Raw genomic sequence first — 15,512 nt, forward strand, 5'->3', positions numbered from 1 at the left:
ATTTACACACGTAGTAGTGACGTCTTCGCCTGTTGTTGGCCAGAGCGAGATCATCTCTGCTTCTTGGCTTTTGGTGTTTCTTCACAAACCTAACATAGATCACTGTGCATATGCAGGGGGGCAGAGGTGGAAGGTCTCCAAAAAGAAGAACTGGGTTGATATTGAATTTCACCTCGTGTTTGGTGTCCATCTCGGAAACCCAGCCCGGCACTTACGCAGGCACAGTCGAGACACAGGCCACTCTTTGCACATGCGTACATTACATGCCGGACAGTCTCTGCCGGCAATGGCAGCAACTGCACCGCATACCATGTATGCTTTACCCATATCACGCCATACCCAGGAAGGAAATATAACGGCCGAGAGAGAAAAAGAGCGAGGCAGCTACACTAAGAAAGGCGGGCTCATTACCCAAAGATTTGGACAGGCCAAGATACAGGGGGGGGGGGGTTCCCGGGCGACCTCATGGCAAAGTGGGGATAGCAGTGGGAACCAACAGGCGCAGCCAGAAGTGGTTTTGGAATTGGAATTTTGTCACTAGTTGGAAGAATGCTCCGCAGCCTCCGCTACGACATATTTCTTCTCTGTTACTAAAGCCAAGCCCAGAGAATAAACCAGGGAGGAAGGAGTAACAAAGTCCGATTTGATCGTGTTCCTGTTCATCTGGACGGAAAAGCAGGCGGCAGGCGGGGCGGGAAAGGGCGGAAAAGGGAGGAAAGAGGGGATGAGGGACTTGACTGCGTAGCGACCAGGTCGGCACGGGCAAGCTACTGGGCCTACATCGTGGCTTGCGTGGTTCTTTTTCAGCTGCAGTGTAGTTCATAATCTGACACCAATATAGATCTCCTCAGTGATACCCAACTCGGACGAGTAAGCAGCGAGACACTTACAAGACCGGCTAGACTCGTCCGGTACGCCTGTCCCTCATTTTAACGGCATATCAGATTACTCCTATCCTTCATGATATATTCCCCTTGGCAGGTCACCGCTGTCGTCCGTATGCAGAACGTATGCAAGTACATCTGTGCCCTCACAGGTTCAGCATAAGAAGTGGGCATGGCTCTTCTGACCGGTCAGTTGCTGTTATGAACATTGCCAATGAGATATTATAGATTCATATCTCCACTTATGTCGGTTTATGTTGCTGTGCGCTCGGGTACCTGCATCTTCCCTCTCCCGTGTTCTGATATCTATATGTGAACAATGTTATTGAACAAATCGTAAGACGGGCGGCTGCCGAGGCGCAGCCCGTTTTCTGCTCCAGAGACGTTGTGCTAATCATCGATAACCAATGCGATGGTGATCCTAGCAGTGCAACGGTTATGCGATTTAAAATAGCCAGTATGTTATCTTAGGAGCCTACTCTGTATCGGGTTAGTATTTCGTCGCCAGTAACGGTTCTAACGGGGATGAGAGCTCGAGACTCTTGTTTTAGTCCAGACTGCGGAATGTGTCTCAGAATATGCAGGTCGATATGACTATCGACGACGAACAACGTGTGGAACGGCTTTCAGGAAACAACCCCCGCCCGCATCCTCGTTGCGAACTACTGCACGCCGGACATACACATGCAGGCAAGGTGAAAACGCCCGCAGATTAAAAAAAATGAATACAAGCGAAAAATAAGGACGATCTTTACCAGTCTGTGTTTCAGGTGAGTATACGGAGTAGAGCAGAAGATTATCAATCATCCCGTACATGGAGATTACCTGATTAGAGATTTCGCTCGCTCCCTCGCGTTCCCAGGCGTTCGGTCTTACGATGCCTGCCGTCTGAACCTGCGCAATACCCGGTACCCTGCCTGCTCCAGTACCTGCGTGCTACTCGGTCAATATGTGGATCTCGTCGTCGCTGCTGTGGTTCTGGTTCAACTCCGCCGCCCTAGTTGACGATAGCTCGTACTGCCAAGTCGCAGTACGTCTTTTATTCCCGTGGGCAGTTGGAAGCTTCTTGCACAAGATGCCCGTCCAACAGAACCTTTTATTTGGGAGAACAATGGCATCTGTTGCGGCACAGAAGGCGGCAGTTGGGTGTTGCTGGGCTGGTTCGTAGGGAGACAGCTGCCGTCTCATCTTGTTTCTTTTCCACGTGGTCCCGTGGGCAGTTGGAAGCTTCTTGCACAAGATGCCCGTCCAACAGAACCTTTTATTTGGGAGAATAACGGCATCTGTTGCGGCACAGAAGGCGGCAGTTGGGTGTTGCTGGGCTGGTTCGTAGGGAGACAGCTGCCGTCTCATCTTGTTTGTTTTCCACGTGGCGGTCTGTCCCCTGTCGCCCGTCACCTACAACCGTCTGACACCTGTCTGCGAGCCGTTCACGTCTCATGTAACAAGATGATCCCTGGGGATCATCGGCACCCTCAACTTCCAAGCTTCCTACCTAAATAACCTTGACCCTTGCATGAGTCTGGATCAGTTATGGCAATCTCAACACGGGCTAATATCTTGCCAGGGCTTTTGAATTGTGACAAGCGCTGAAGAAAGAAAATGACGAAGAAAAAAAGGCGACAAAAGCACTTTTGTTCATGCGCCGACTATTTTGGGAATGTTTACGATGTCCTGCAAATATGTAGGCCTGATCTGTGATGAACTAATATATTCGTGGCCAAGCGTCATATCCTCACTTTTACCATCTCTACTTTATCTCGTTTCGTGAGAATGGGTCTCACGGATATACGATTCTAACAAAGAGACCGACCGATCTAGTCAGTGTAACGGGTTTCGGCCCCACAAACCAGACAGCAACAATGCGACGGCGTGCAGTGGGGTTTAGGCCTTGAAGCCTCATCAACAACGTCAAAGCCAAGCTTCCACGCCTCCAACAGCGCAAGAGCCATCGGCGAGGCACAGCAAAGCGTGCAAAGGTAGCAATATGGTGGGTGATTATGGAGCCTCCCGTGGTAGTCCCACGATCCGCCTTCGCCGTCTTCCGAACCGCGAGTCATGTTACTTGCGTCAATCAACAGCACATCATCGATAAATATATGGAGCTGAAACAATGTGGGTGAAATGAATGGCGCGATCTTATTGATTGTGGGTGGTATCAGAGATATCATTATTACTAGGTATGTATGTTGTTGTCGCTGGCTGGTAAAAATGACCAAAATCTAAAACTATGTTGTTGTTGTGCTAACAACCAGGCGTGACCAGACAGTCAGGTGCAGACTGCCACATGGCTGCTGTTCTTGCTCGCTCGCTCTATTTCAGCTCGGCCAGCATGACATCAGCCGCCTTCTCGGCCACCATGTAGGTAGAGACGGCGGTGAAGGTACCGGGAATGCGCGGGTAGACTGAGGCGTCTACGACACGCAGGCCCTGGACCTTGCGGACGCGGAAGGCCGAGTCGAGGACGGCCATGGGGTCAGCGTCGGTGCCGATGGGGCAGGTGGACGAGGCGTGGTGGCCCCAGGTGATGTCCTGAATCCACTGCTCGAGATCCTCCTGCGACTGGACCTCGGCGCCGGGCATCACCTCGGTGACCTTGACGGGCTGCCGAGCGAAGGCGTCACGGGCGAGGCCGACGGCCTCGACCATGGCTTGGAGATCCTTCTTGTACTCGCCGTTGGCCTCGGAGTAGTAGTGGAACATGATGTCGGGCATGTCGAGAGGGTCAGCAGAGCGCAGGGTGACGCCGCCGGCAGTGTTGCGGGGTGCGACTTGAGAATGGCCCAGGTCCACCAGTCGTGCTCGCCGGTGGCATTGATGCTGTAGCCGGGGAAGTAGCCGCGGAAGTTGACGGGGCCACCGAACACGAAGGTATCCCAGTCGTTGTTGACGGAGGTGCTGCTCTTCTTGTACATGGTGGCCGCGAGACCGTTGGAGGCGTAGACGCCCTGGTCGCCCAGAAGGCCGGGGTTCTCGTACTTCTCGATACACGGGTCGTTCTCATCTCCCTGCCAGGTGCAGCCCTTGAAGGCGACCCAGTCATCATCAGGACGAGCCTGAACCGAGATCTCGTAGTGATCCTGCAGGTTGGTACCAACACCGGGCAGATCGGCAATGACTGGGATGTCGAACTTCTTCAATTCCTCGGCAGGGCCGACACCGCTGAGCTTCAGGAGCTGGGGCGAGTTGTAGACACCACCGGCAACGACGACCTCGCGGGAGGCCTTGGCAGAGCCGGGGACACCGGGCTTGGCGCTGCGGGACAGAGGGCTGGCGCTGTAGAGATGGGCACCGTCGAGGAACTCAACGCCGGTGGCGCGGGGAGGGGTAACGCTCTCGTCGAAGGTAACCTTAGTGACGTGGCAGTTCATGCGGACGTCCAGGGGTACATCTTGCTGCCGTCGTCATTGACGGCATCGCGGACCTGGAGAATGAACTCACGCGAGCCGACGCGGGTGTTGTCCTTAGTTGAAATGGGGATTTGGTAGTAGCCGGGATCCTGGTCACGCTTCTCGGTGTTGGCGTTGGCATCACCGGCGAGCAGGGTTCCGATATCAAAGACAGACTTGGTCAAGTTGCCGAGAGCGAAGGCACCGCCAAACAGCATGGACATGATGCTGGGGTCGCCCAGGGGAAATGGACAGGGGCGCGGTGCTGATCGAGTGCCAGCCATCGTAGCCGTGACCATCGTTGATGCCTTGCCCCGAGGTAGTTCTTGTCCTCCATGCGCTCGAAGTAGGTGCGCATGTTATCGGCGCTCCAGCTGTTGTCGCCGGTCATCTCAGCGATGTACTCGAAGTCAGACCGGTGAGGGTAGACGGCGATCAGGGCGTTGTGGGCAGTGCAGCCACCGAGGGTACCAGTACGAGGGTACAGAGTTCCCTTGAGCTTGGCACCCTCAGGAGGGTCGAGACCGATGTACTCGCCACCGTCGGGCAGGTCGTAGACGGTCTTGTAGTCGCGGGCTTGCTTGGCGTCGTCCTCGTAGTGACGGACGAAGAAGTTCCAGGACAGGTGCTCGTCCTCGGAGGACTTGGCGTTGAAGGCCGGGACGGTGTAGTTGATGTTCTTGCCCTGGTCGTCACCGGCCTCGATCAGGAGGGTCTTGTGGCCGGCCATGGCCAGGCGGGCGGCGAGAGGACCTCCACCAGCACCGCTACCGACAACGACGTATTCGTACCCGTCGAGGTCGACTGCCGCGGCCAGAGGGCACAGCGGCAGCCATGAGGCTGAATAGCTTGTTGAACAACATAGTTGGCACTAGAGCTCACTGGAGTGGAGTTAGCAGGAGTTCATCTGCATCGACGTACGGCTCTTGCCGTGCAAGGATCCGGCGTTGACTGTGGTGGTATACTTACAAAAAGGAATGACTGAGGTGAGGCTGTTGCTCTTGACTTAAGGAAGTGCCTTGGCTAAGAGAAGAGAAGCCAACTCGAGGTAAGCCAAGACGACATCTATATATAATCGCGAATATGGCCGCAGTGGCATCCTTTTCTGGCGTGACTATACGCCTTCTACGGGATGGTATGGCATCTAATCTCCTCGAGCCCCATTCCCTGCATCCCCTCGAATTCCCATGGCCTCTCTTGCGCGGTCTAGTGGTGTGTGCCTGCAAGGAGAGACTCCGCACGAGACCGCATGCTAGGCTGAAAGCGTGCTTGCCTTACTGTGCCATATGAGGAAGTACGTACTACGCACCACGTACTGCGCCTGGTCAGGGGCAGAAGCCAGGTTTGAGGCTGCCGAGAAGCGAGAGAAGCGAGAGCATTCACTTGGCTGCATTGATCAGGAGATGCTCAAGAGCAGCTTGTCCCAAATCGGTCCATTTTTCGCCACGCGACCCGCCTCGGTTCGTCAATATGCGGAAACCGTTTGCCATTTCTGCTTGCCTACGGGTCTTTAATGAACCTAAAGGGGCGTCTGTGATGCGGACCTGTCTAGCAGTGCCTGGTGCCTGGTGCCCTGTAGGGTTTGGCAGCGAAAGACTGCACATCATCTGCTCGCTTGTGGGATACTTGCAGTAAGCAGCCCCAGATCTGCTGAATAAACGCTCTCAGGACAATACTGGTTGGCAGGCTCGGTTGAGATAAGATCTTCACGACCCACCACTACACGGCCCTCAAATAGTCTGCAAAGAGGCATCACGAACCATTCTTACTAACCTCCGGCCGTTTGCGGTCTATCCAAGTCAGATTTGATAGGCAGCAGGATCGTACAGGCCGTATGTAGCACCTGATCTTAGTCTGAGGTATGCTCCTACCTACCTACCACTATGTAACGCTGAACAGGCGGACTCGTTCCTGAGAGTCTCGGACTCTCGGCAGCTGAACGGCACTTGTGATGATTTTTATGCAATCTCCAGACACCCTGGTCGGAGCGTGGCTCCGGTGCAACGCTGAACGGGTACATCACTAGCGCAAGGCATGCCTGTTGGTTCATGCTTGCTGGGGCTCAGGGGTTGAGACCAGTAGTCTAACCTAGCTTCTTTCCCGTTCCGGCAGTGGATCCCGCTGCCCGTTGGGGACATCTAACTACTCTTTAGGAGACAACTCCGTCCTCCACATCGTCGTCAAGCCTGCCAGGCTGAGTTTCGCCCCTGGTCTTGATGATAAAGATGTTCAGATGTAATTACACGGCTTGCGATGAATCATGATAGGCGCAAAGTGGAGGCCCCTCACGTTCTTCCACCTCAGCTCTCTGCAGGGCCCGGGGGAGTGGAAGAAAGAGAAGAGCGAGAACTTGGCAAGCTGGAAGCGGAAGAGGATCAATAGACTTACTTGCACAATAGCTGATCAGTTCGTCGTTTTGGTTCCGTGCCTCAAACCCCGCCGCGGAATTCTAGCCATCCTTGCCTGCAGTTCTTCAACAAGTGGGCTGAGATTGCATTAGGCGTGTCAGATAAGTTCTCCTTTCTTCATCTGTGATAGCGTTTCCTGGATATAATAGCACTAGCTCGAGCTGATATTGATATTGGAGCAATACTCTCAGACTCTTTAGGAGCCGGCCTAATTTGCCTGGCTTAACGGCTTTTCAGGTCAAGTGATATACAACAAGGCTTTCCGAGTTTGGGGGAAGTCCGTACTGCCGTGGTAAGTATCCGCCGACAACCCTCAGACTACATTTCTGTGTACATAGAATTGAACCCAGGAAATCGCTTATCAAAATATGGAAAATTGTTGGCGGTGCGGGCCCTTACCAATCTGACAGCAATACTTTGTTGAGGAATGCCGTTCGACTATTCATGTCCGTCTCCTCCTCACCCCTTGTCTCGAACGGAACTGGCGGTGACAATGTCGTGGCCGATGGAAGTCTTTTGGCAGACGGGGAAGCATGCCACCCCCGGCAATCAAACCTGTTTGTGAGAGAACACAATCCCCAGCGTGTCATCGCTTCGGTCATCACCCGTCTTGGATGTAATATGTCCGAGTGTTAAGGGGTTCTCTTACCGAGCTGTCGGAGCCTGCGATATACTGATATGTTCCCGTCGCTTTGGTTACATAAGTTGGTTTGGGCCGATTTCATACTGCATTGACCTCCCTGAAGAGCATGTATGTAGTATCGTTACCGGGTCTTCGGGCAAAGCGGCTGGCGGCTTGCGACCGTCTGATGGAACTGTTCTCTCGTCGACCACCCTTTTAGGGGTCCGGACAGCCCATATGGAATCCAACCATGGATCGCAGAACACAGACTGACAGCGAGCAAGGTGTTTTTGCTTCCATAATCCTGCCAGTAGATCCTACTTACGCTTATATCCGATTGGTCAACTGTATATGTGAGGTTCATAAGGCATGATACCGATACTACCTTGTGTCTTGATTCGTGGCCCAGATGGACGAACTGCGCATCCTTGGGACCTGCATATGCGTGTCAGGTACATATGTATGTCCACCGTCTATACTGGACGGGGTATAATGCCAGTGTGGCAGGTGGTTCGCTGGGCTGGACACTTCTGCAGACCTCCGAGCAGTACTCCGAGGCCCCAAGCGAATGCATTGGGTATGTCTTCCTTGCTACTGTATAATAGCGGCTGGACATGGCATGCAGCCAGCTGAGTCTTGTACTCCAAGGAGCGGATATTTTTGGCATCTGCTTAGCACCGGCAACGCTTCTTCTTCTTCTAGAAGAACTGGTTACATCTCCCTTTCTGCAAAGCCCACGTGACCTTCATGGTGTGTTCATTGGAAATGGGAACTATGCTTAAGGCTTCTAGTATGCAACCATGAAAGCCACATTTCGTCCCGCAAGACTCAGCATGTTACCGGACTGCGATATGGGATATTGCGAGCCCGCGTTGTCTGCGAATCTGTGCAGGCCAACTCTTAAATTATGGTTACGCGTATAGCCTTTTCATGAGCCAGTGTACGTACAGGTCGTCTTTGCCGTTTCGGCGACGTCGAGCGCACCCATGCAGCGCATCTTTCTACTGTCCTGGATCGACTATTTCGTACGCTTCCAATATGGCGTTCTATGTTTTCCATATATTACAGAGGTCTGTAGGTACTTTATCAAGATATGAAATGGTATCCGCCACCTACCAGGCTGCATACAGATTGCACCAGATGAACGCCGCTCCTTTACGGAATGTGCTCCTACCCTCATAGATGAGTATTTCCCGCACTCCCAAATGGCCGCTCTTTGATGCACCGACCAAGCTGACTGTAAGAATGGAGTGTGATAATATGTACTTGCTTGATCCATGGGCCTGTTTACAGCCCGGTGATACCGTATCACGAACATGCCGGCGGGCTTCATCGCTGACCTCTTTGTCGGCTTTCCTTGTATGGCAGGGAGGAAGGGCAAAACGTCGTGTCCAGCACCAAGAATCAGCTACATGTGACATATTCCCTACAGTCTTTACCGTAGTAACATGTACCGTGGTTTTCACGATAGGCATGATAGCGGTCGGGCTTGGGATGCATACATACGTCGTCACATGCTTATCATCACCATACCCCCGAGCTACAATTGCTCTTTCTCCACGGAGCCAAGCGTGGAGATCTGTCCATCACAATAACGCAGTGGATTTCAAAGGGCTTAGTGAATGCAGTTGCTTCCAGCTTGCTTGATGGAAAGAAGCTCGAAAGGCTGGCGGCGTACCCACCGAACACCCAAAAAGGTTCCGATTTTGAGTTGGCAGGGGTCTACGTCAACTCACAAACCATCTCACGAACCATGGGACTGTTGTTACCTGTACTCTGGGTCGCTGAACGGGCAATTATACAGTATAATCGGTTCCATTGGGACCAGAAGCGCGGTCGCCCTCAGCTGTCAGCCGGATCTAAGCAACAGCTGGTACACCTTGACGCAATTCCCATACCATGGGCAGTTTATTCGGGACAAACAAGAGGGGACTATGGAAGGGAAAGTATTCCGAGCTAGAAGGATATTATTCCCAGAGGGATTATTCCCAGCTGCAAGGCGTGCACGCCCAGCCTAGTTATTTCCTCATCACATGCATTTCTGTCTTGGGATTTTGCTGGGCCAGCAACAACAAGACATCGTCGTCGACAAACCACCAAATTGTGACCGCATTGCACAACAATTATCCTTTCGTAAAGTCCATTACATTATATTAGCCGACCTCCTATGCTGTCAGCAGCAAGTTATGTACAGTATCGATTATCCCTCATTGCGTAACTATGCATCCATCATCATCATCATCCTCATCATCGCCACTCGTGACCAATCACAATCCTATGCTTGTTCTGCTTATTGTCGAGTTTATGTGATCGCCACTGGCATCCCCCCTTCCTTCCCCAATATTCCTTTCCTCGGTTCCTCTTTCCGTCGTTTAGAAAGGGTTGTAGCCGAGGCAGTAGCGTACTTTGAGGAGCAGAACGACATGTTGGCGTCGGGCGCGACACGGCAGTCGTCGTAGGCGGCGTCGCAGAAGCCGGTGCACTGGGCCTTCTGGGCGGCGCAGAAGCTCATGTTGGCGTCGGGAGCGAAGCGGCAGGCGTGGTCCTGCACCTCGCAGTCGTCGAGCGACGCGAGGTCGAGGCCGGAGCAGCCGACGTACTCGGCGGCGCAGAAGGACATGTTGGCGTCGGGCGCGTAGGCGCACACCGTCTGCGCCTGCAGGCACGCGCCCACGCACTGGGTCTGCGCGCTGTCGCACGCGATGATGTCCTCGTTGTTGCCCGCGGCGGCGGCCCGGCACGCCGTGTGCGTCGCGCTGCAGGTGGCGTCGGCGGCCGGGGTCGGGGCCGCGGTGGCGACGGCCGAGAGGAGGGCGAGGACGAGGGTGCTGGTGAACTGCATCTTGGGAAGAGTTGGAAGAGTTGTTTTTGAGGGTGGTTTGATGATTAGATGCGGTAATTAAGAGGATGGGATGGTGGCTTATATGAAAGGAATGCACTGGAGAGTGAAGGACAGAAGGACTATTCGGAAGGATGCCCAACGGTATTTAAGGTATGTTGGTGAAGGATGTCACACCGCTTGGCTTCGTTCCTCCCTACGTCAATATCGCATGCACTTCGACGTAGCGTGAGCATCGTCAGCTGCGTTGCCGCGCCATTTGGGTAGCGCCGCTACATTTCTTGATGTCGCTTTCCTCGTATCGAGCCGTTGGCAGGGTATAATGGTCACGCTGTATGTTGCGACGTTAGGTCTCTTCCACCAATCAAGACTCGCATCTCGACCAGGCGTTGCCGAAAGCAGCTATGGATCTGCTTACCATCGCGAAGGATATGGGGTAATCTTGGGTAACACGATGTGCTGTGCATCGGCCCCCATGCCGGGCGAATTCCTCGATTGAGCCCAATCCCACCTGTGCCGCAATTGTGCGGGAAACGCGGCACTCTGTATGGTCGGGTTCTCAGGAACTTCGTGATAGCACCAACCTCTAGGCGAGATAGTTCCCGTTAAACCTTGAATCGCGCATTCGAGAACCAAACGGCCAGATCTAAACCGTGAAAATCCGAAGACTATTACATACAATCCATCATTATTGGATCGGGGCGGCATGGTCGGGCGTTGGCGAAATTTTGCTGGTTCAGCGAACATGCCTGTCCGCGGGAGTGATAATACCTTCTTTAAGAATTCGATACAATTCGATGTCCGCTTTGAGTGCCACTCTCAAAGCCGCCACCAGGCCATCGAGATGGTTTTTTATTTGCGAACTTTGCTCTCGCTTGCAGTCTTGTCAAGCGTAGCAGAAGTGCTGTTGGCCAAACTAGCAGAGCTTTCACTGTCGGAATAGAACTCAGGTACTAGATAGTAAGTGAATTACATATTCATGAGCGCCGGAGTCACCGCGGGCTCAAGCCTCCCTCTGTTCGGAATTCTGAAACCCCCCGACGAACATGGGCACCAAGCAACCAGGATGATGCTGTATATCCCAGTGAACACATACATACACCTATATTGGCAACAGTGGCAGTCTACAATCTCCATATCACATCCTCGTGAGAAGAAAGGTACTCATTTCGACAGATAGACTGTCGGTCATGATCCACCTTCCAGTCAATAGATAGATGAATAGATAGTTATGTGCGTGTGTGTTTCTTACAGCAGTCGTTGTTACATATGAGTATCAATGAATGAGACTAGGTGTCGAGAGTGACAAAACAACTTGAGCCACCAGAGTCTGCCGTAGGTCAGCCTGGCAATGCCTATCAATACCCATGATATCCAACCGTGATGTGGCTGCGAATGGCCCCTTTCCACCAGCTTGCGTATCGCCTCGGGCCATTCCTTCTATTACGCTCTCAACACGGAAGGTCTGACGGAGAATGGTTCCTAAAGAGAAGCGGTTAATGGGATCAACACTGAAACGTTCTGCTCTAGATGCACAGCTTCGTGTTCGGTAGTTCGGCAACTCTTTACGAGATGTGTATGATAACGCCGTGACGACAAGAATAGAAGGTAGAGAAAGATGTGGGGCTTCGGAGAATTAAGTACTTACAACTCATTTGGCCTGACAAGTACATGTTAGCCGAGAAAATTTTCTGACATAATGAAGTTCGGCGGCTTGAGCTGCGCGGACAGAGTGCATCCCATTGTTCGCCCATACTCTCAAGACTGACCAGACAACACCACGGCCTTTAGCTCGCAGTGTACTATACGTGTTTTCACCATGTGGATTTCGATAAACACTCAGCCAAGTATATCTACCAATAGGGAACCATATGGGCACTTGCTAAAACCAAGACGCTCTGGCCTAGGACATAGGTCTTGAGCCAAGGACGCCCTTACCCCTGACCGGTCAAGCCATGATCGTTGTAAGTCCATAGGTAGCACGTCGTTCTGATATACGGCCATGAGGCTTTAGAACCGACGTCGTATACTCAAAGTACGCTCGTGATGTCTTTGAAGGTACTACGAGATTCAGGGGCGCGCAGGGAAAGGTAGCCCCGAGGATCGTGTCTCCTCCATTGCTTCGATCAAAACCTAAGCTAGAAGACATAAGAACTATCGGAAGCAGGATAAGTATAGGGGCAGCAATCCCCCTGACTCTGGGTTTAGCTTCATTTGGAGGATAGTAGACATGGCCAGAACCATGAACGTAAAGCCTGCCTACCCAAAGCTTCAGCTCAGCTTCAGACACCGTGGCCGAGGCTTCGTCTAGTTTAAACCTTCTACCCTGCTGTATAGAAAAGAACGGGCATTGAAATAACAACACTCGGAATTAACGACAGAAGGAAGAAGTTCCAGCTCACCTGGGCCCACCCCAACGAGGACTTTGGTTTCGCCGTGGATGACCAATTCTTCGTTGGCTCTACCGGTCTGTACGTCAAACCCATTCTCGAAAAGGACAAGTTGGATGCCAAGGTCTGCTTCTCGATAGCTGAACACGTGGATCATGGACGCGGATCTCGTATCGTATGGTTGCCTTCAGTGCATCGTCCCAACCGAGATAAATCTGGAGAGCGTCGGACATGGCGTACTGGCCCGTCTTCATACCTTCGATTTCGTCTCCATGTAGCTCGCGGCAGTATCGATTTAATATTCTTGTCTGGTGCCAGTTGCCCATCACACGAATCTTGCGATCGCCAATCTTCAACAATAAGAAATTCTCGCCAACCTGGCGGTTGGCTGCTGCTGGGAGAACTGGGATCAAGCGGACCCGGCTATGTTGATTCATTGAGATTTCTTCAATGGTGTCCGTACAGGATGCCGCAGCCCAACTCTCCCAATCCCTCTGTGGCTAACGCGCCCACGTGCCTTTCATCAATTTCGAGTGTGGTTGTTTCAGTACCAATCATATAAGGTCTGTCGCGTGAATTGCAAGAATAATATAGATATATTTAGGTATCTATTATACCAGAACAGGCAGCATCTAGTACCTAACTACCCCATTGAGAACCGACACTGGCATTGTGACGCCAGTCTCCTTTCTTACTGAGCCTCGCCTCCCTTGCCGCTCCGCACCACGAAGTACCTCCCCGCCGTCTCGCTAGCGCCCGCGAGCACATCCCAGTCCTCGGCCTCGTTCCTCTGCCCTTCTTCCTGTTCTACCCGCCTCCGCCTTGGCCGTCGGCTGTGGCCCACGACATCCTCCCTCGCGAGCGCCTCTTTGAGGGCCTCGAGCCCGATCGTCTGCTCCCGCCGGCCCCGCGCCGTCTCGTCGCGGACCGCCGCGAGGGGCGCCACGCCCATCGTGTCGACGCTCTGGATCGAGCGCACGAAGTGGAGCTGCGTCCGCAGCGTCGTCAGGAGCGCTTCCTCCTCCTCCGGTGTGGCGGGGGCGGCAGCGCCGAGAGGCGCAGGAGGTGGTGCAAGGTTTTGCTGGTGATCTCGTCTTTGCTTTCGGCGGACGGGGTAGAGGCGGCTGTCCCAGAGGAGGGGGACTGCTGCGGTAGCAATGACCGGGCGGACCACGAGGGCTTGGAGAGGACAGAGCGGATGTCGGGGTCTGAGCTGTGGTTTGCGCTGTTGGTGTGACTTTGTCGTTGCTGTAACAGCAGCAACGGTCTAATCGGTGACGCAATGCCATTGACTCTTTTTGCCGGCCGAGTAAACTGGCTCAATGGGGCTCTGAGGCGTTGCCGTAATGCCTGGCGGCATTGGGCGCATATGGTGCTTTCCATTATTGTGTTGGTGGTGACTTTTTACACACTGGCGCTGCCTGACAAAGTTGGACCAGTGCGGCGGAAAGAGGTGAATAAATATGTGTGGCTCGCCGCTCGACAATAAATAATTAGCACAGTGGTTATATTTAATGCGAAAAGGTAGCTGTCGTATCCTCAATCGTGGTAAAACGTAGGACCACAAGGCATGTGTTTACTGGCAAGTAGATTTACTTTGAAGAATGCCTTTCTTTTGGTGCAAGTTGCCCGCCTGTGTACTTCAGGGTCGTTCTTGGCCGCTTGCAGGGGACGTTGAAGCTGAAGCGTCATAGCTCCGATGGACTGTTTTAGGTCGCTTCAGCGCCTTGTCACATCCATCCCCCTACCAACATCAAACGACCACACTTTCACAACCTCCGCGCAACGCAGTCCTCCGCCGCCATACCCGTACGAATATAAGCATCTAACCGCAATTCCATATTACACCTCAAAAATCATATTAAACATGGCAGGAGATCCGCGAGCTTTGCTTCAGAAGGTCAGCATGATCCTGCCCCACCATATGGGCACCCCGCCATCCAGATGGCGATGCTGATGATGGCGATAAACACACAGGCCGACAAGACGCTGCAGAGCGCATCGAGCGGCTTCAGTCTCTTCGGAGGCCGGGAGCAGAAGTACATGGATGCGGCCGAACTCTACATCGAAGCCGCCAATGCCTTCCGGATGCAGAAGATGAGTACGTCGACCCGCCGCAGCGTTGCCGCCTTGCGCCCAACGCCACCGTACAAATAGATGCTAACGGACACGTCCCGGTATTATCAGACAGAGAAGCAGGACAGGCCTTCGAGAAGGCCGCGCAGGTCCAGAACCAGAACCTCAAGGAGCCCAGCGACGCCGCCAACGCCATGGTGGACGCCTTCAAGGTGTACAAGCAGGAGTCGCCCGAGGATGCCGTGCGCGTGCTCGAGTTCTCGATCCAGCAGTACTGCAAGACGGGCAACTTCCGCCGCGCGGCGCAGCACAAGGAGTCGATGGGCGAGGTGTTCGAGTCGCAGCTGTCCGACACGAAGCGCGCGCTCGCCGCCTACGAAGAAGCCGCCGGTTGGTACGAGGGCGACAACGCCGCCGCCCTGGCGAACAAGCTCTGGCTTAAGGTGGCCGACATCGCCGCGCTCGATGCTGATTACTACAAGGCAATCGAGCAATACGAGAAGGTGGCGGCCGCATCGCTTAACAACAACCTTATGCGCTACAGCGTCAAGGATTATTTCCTCAAGGCCGGAATCTGCCACCTTGCCACAGGTGACATGGTCACCGCTACCCGTGCTCTCGAGAAGTACCGCGACATGGACCCCACGTTCCCCAGCAACCGCGAGCATCAGCTGCTCGTTGACCTGCTCGCCGCCATCGAGGCGGGCAACCAGGACGATTTCACCGACAAGCTGTTCCAGTACGACCGCATGTCGAAGCTGGATAAGTGGAAGACAACGCTGCTGGTCCGCGTGAAGGAATCGATTGTGGAGGCTGGGGAGGACTTCTCATAGAAGCAAGACAGGGGCGGAGAGTATGTTGATTTGGGATCGGTGCTAAAGCCAAGGCGTTTCCTGGGTTGAAT

The 15,512-nt window shown here is 53.5% G+C and overlaps 5 protein-coding genes across 5 annotated transcripts; 1 reads left to right on the forward strand and 4 right to left on the reverse strand.

Annotated features, from left to right (window-relative positions):
• Window positions 1–1,820: 1,820 nt before the first annotated feature.
• On the reverse strand, window positions 1,821–2,237 carry PG994_001323 (uncharacterized protein; the record flags this gene model as incomplete). The annotated part of the gene is made up of 1 exon (XM_066852732.1): window positions 1,821–2,237. One exon carries the CDS (start codon window positions 2,235–2,237, stop codon window positions 1,821–1,823), a length of 417 nt encoding a protein of 138 aa, XP_066720873.1.
• Window positions 2,238–3,197: 960 nt separating this feature from the next.
• Window positions 3,198–5,338, reverse strand: PG994_001324 (uncharacterized protein; the record flags this gene model as incomplete). Its single annotated transcript, XM_066852733.1, is given in 5 exon segments — window positions 3,198–3,704; window positions 3,737–4,279; window positions 4,297–4,449; window positions 4,479–5,113; window positions 5,317–5,338. The coding sequence occupies 5 exon segments, from the start codon at window positions 5,336–5,338 to the stop codon at window positions 3,198–3,200; spliced, it is 1,860 nt and encodes a 619-aa protein (XP_066720874.1).
• A 4,267-nt stretch (window positions 5,339–9,605) lies between these two features.
• On the reverse strand, window positions 9,606–10,145 carry PG994_001325 (uncharacterized protein; the record flags this gene model as incomplete). Its single annotated transcript, XM_066852734.1, has 1 exon — window positions 9,606–10,145. The coding sequence occupies one exon, from the start codon at window positions 10,143–10,145 to the stop codon at window positions 9,606–9,608; it is 540 nt and encodes a 179-aa protein (XP_066720875.1).
• Window positions 10,146–13,223: 3,078 nt separating this feature from the next.
• Window positions 13,224–13,892, reverse strand: PG994_001326 (uncharacterized protein; the record flags this gene model as incomplete). The annotated part of the gene is made up of 2 exons (XM_066852735.1): window positions 13,224–13,745; window positions 13,812–13,892. 2 exons carry the CDS (start codon window positions 13,890–13,892, stop codon window positions 13,224–13,226), a joined length of 603 nt encoding a protein of 200 aa, XP_066720876.1.
• A 507-nt stretch (window positions 13,893–14,399) lies between these two features.
• On the forward strand, window positions 14,400–15,441 carry PG994_001327 (uncharacterized protein; the record flags this gene model as incomplete). The annotated part of the gene is made up of 3 exons (XM_066852736.1): window positions 14,400–14,432; window positions 14,510–14,633; window positions 14,720–15,441. The coding sequence occupies 3 exons, from the start codon at window positions 14,400–14,402 to the stop codon at window positions 15,439–15,441; spliced, it is 879 nt and encodes a 292-aa protein (XP_066720877.1).
• Window positions 15,442–15,512: the final 71 nt, after the last annotated feature.

Source organism: Apiospora phragmitis (genome assembly GCF_038363925.1).
Source record: "Apiospora phragmitis strain CBS 135458 chromosome Unknown utg000002l:1.0-5516284.0:1.0-5523493.0, whole genome shotgun sequence".
Lineage (NCBI taxonomy): Eukaryota > Fungi > Ascomycota > Sordariomycetes > Amphisphaeriales > Apiosporaceae > Apiospora > Apiospora phragmitis.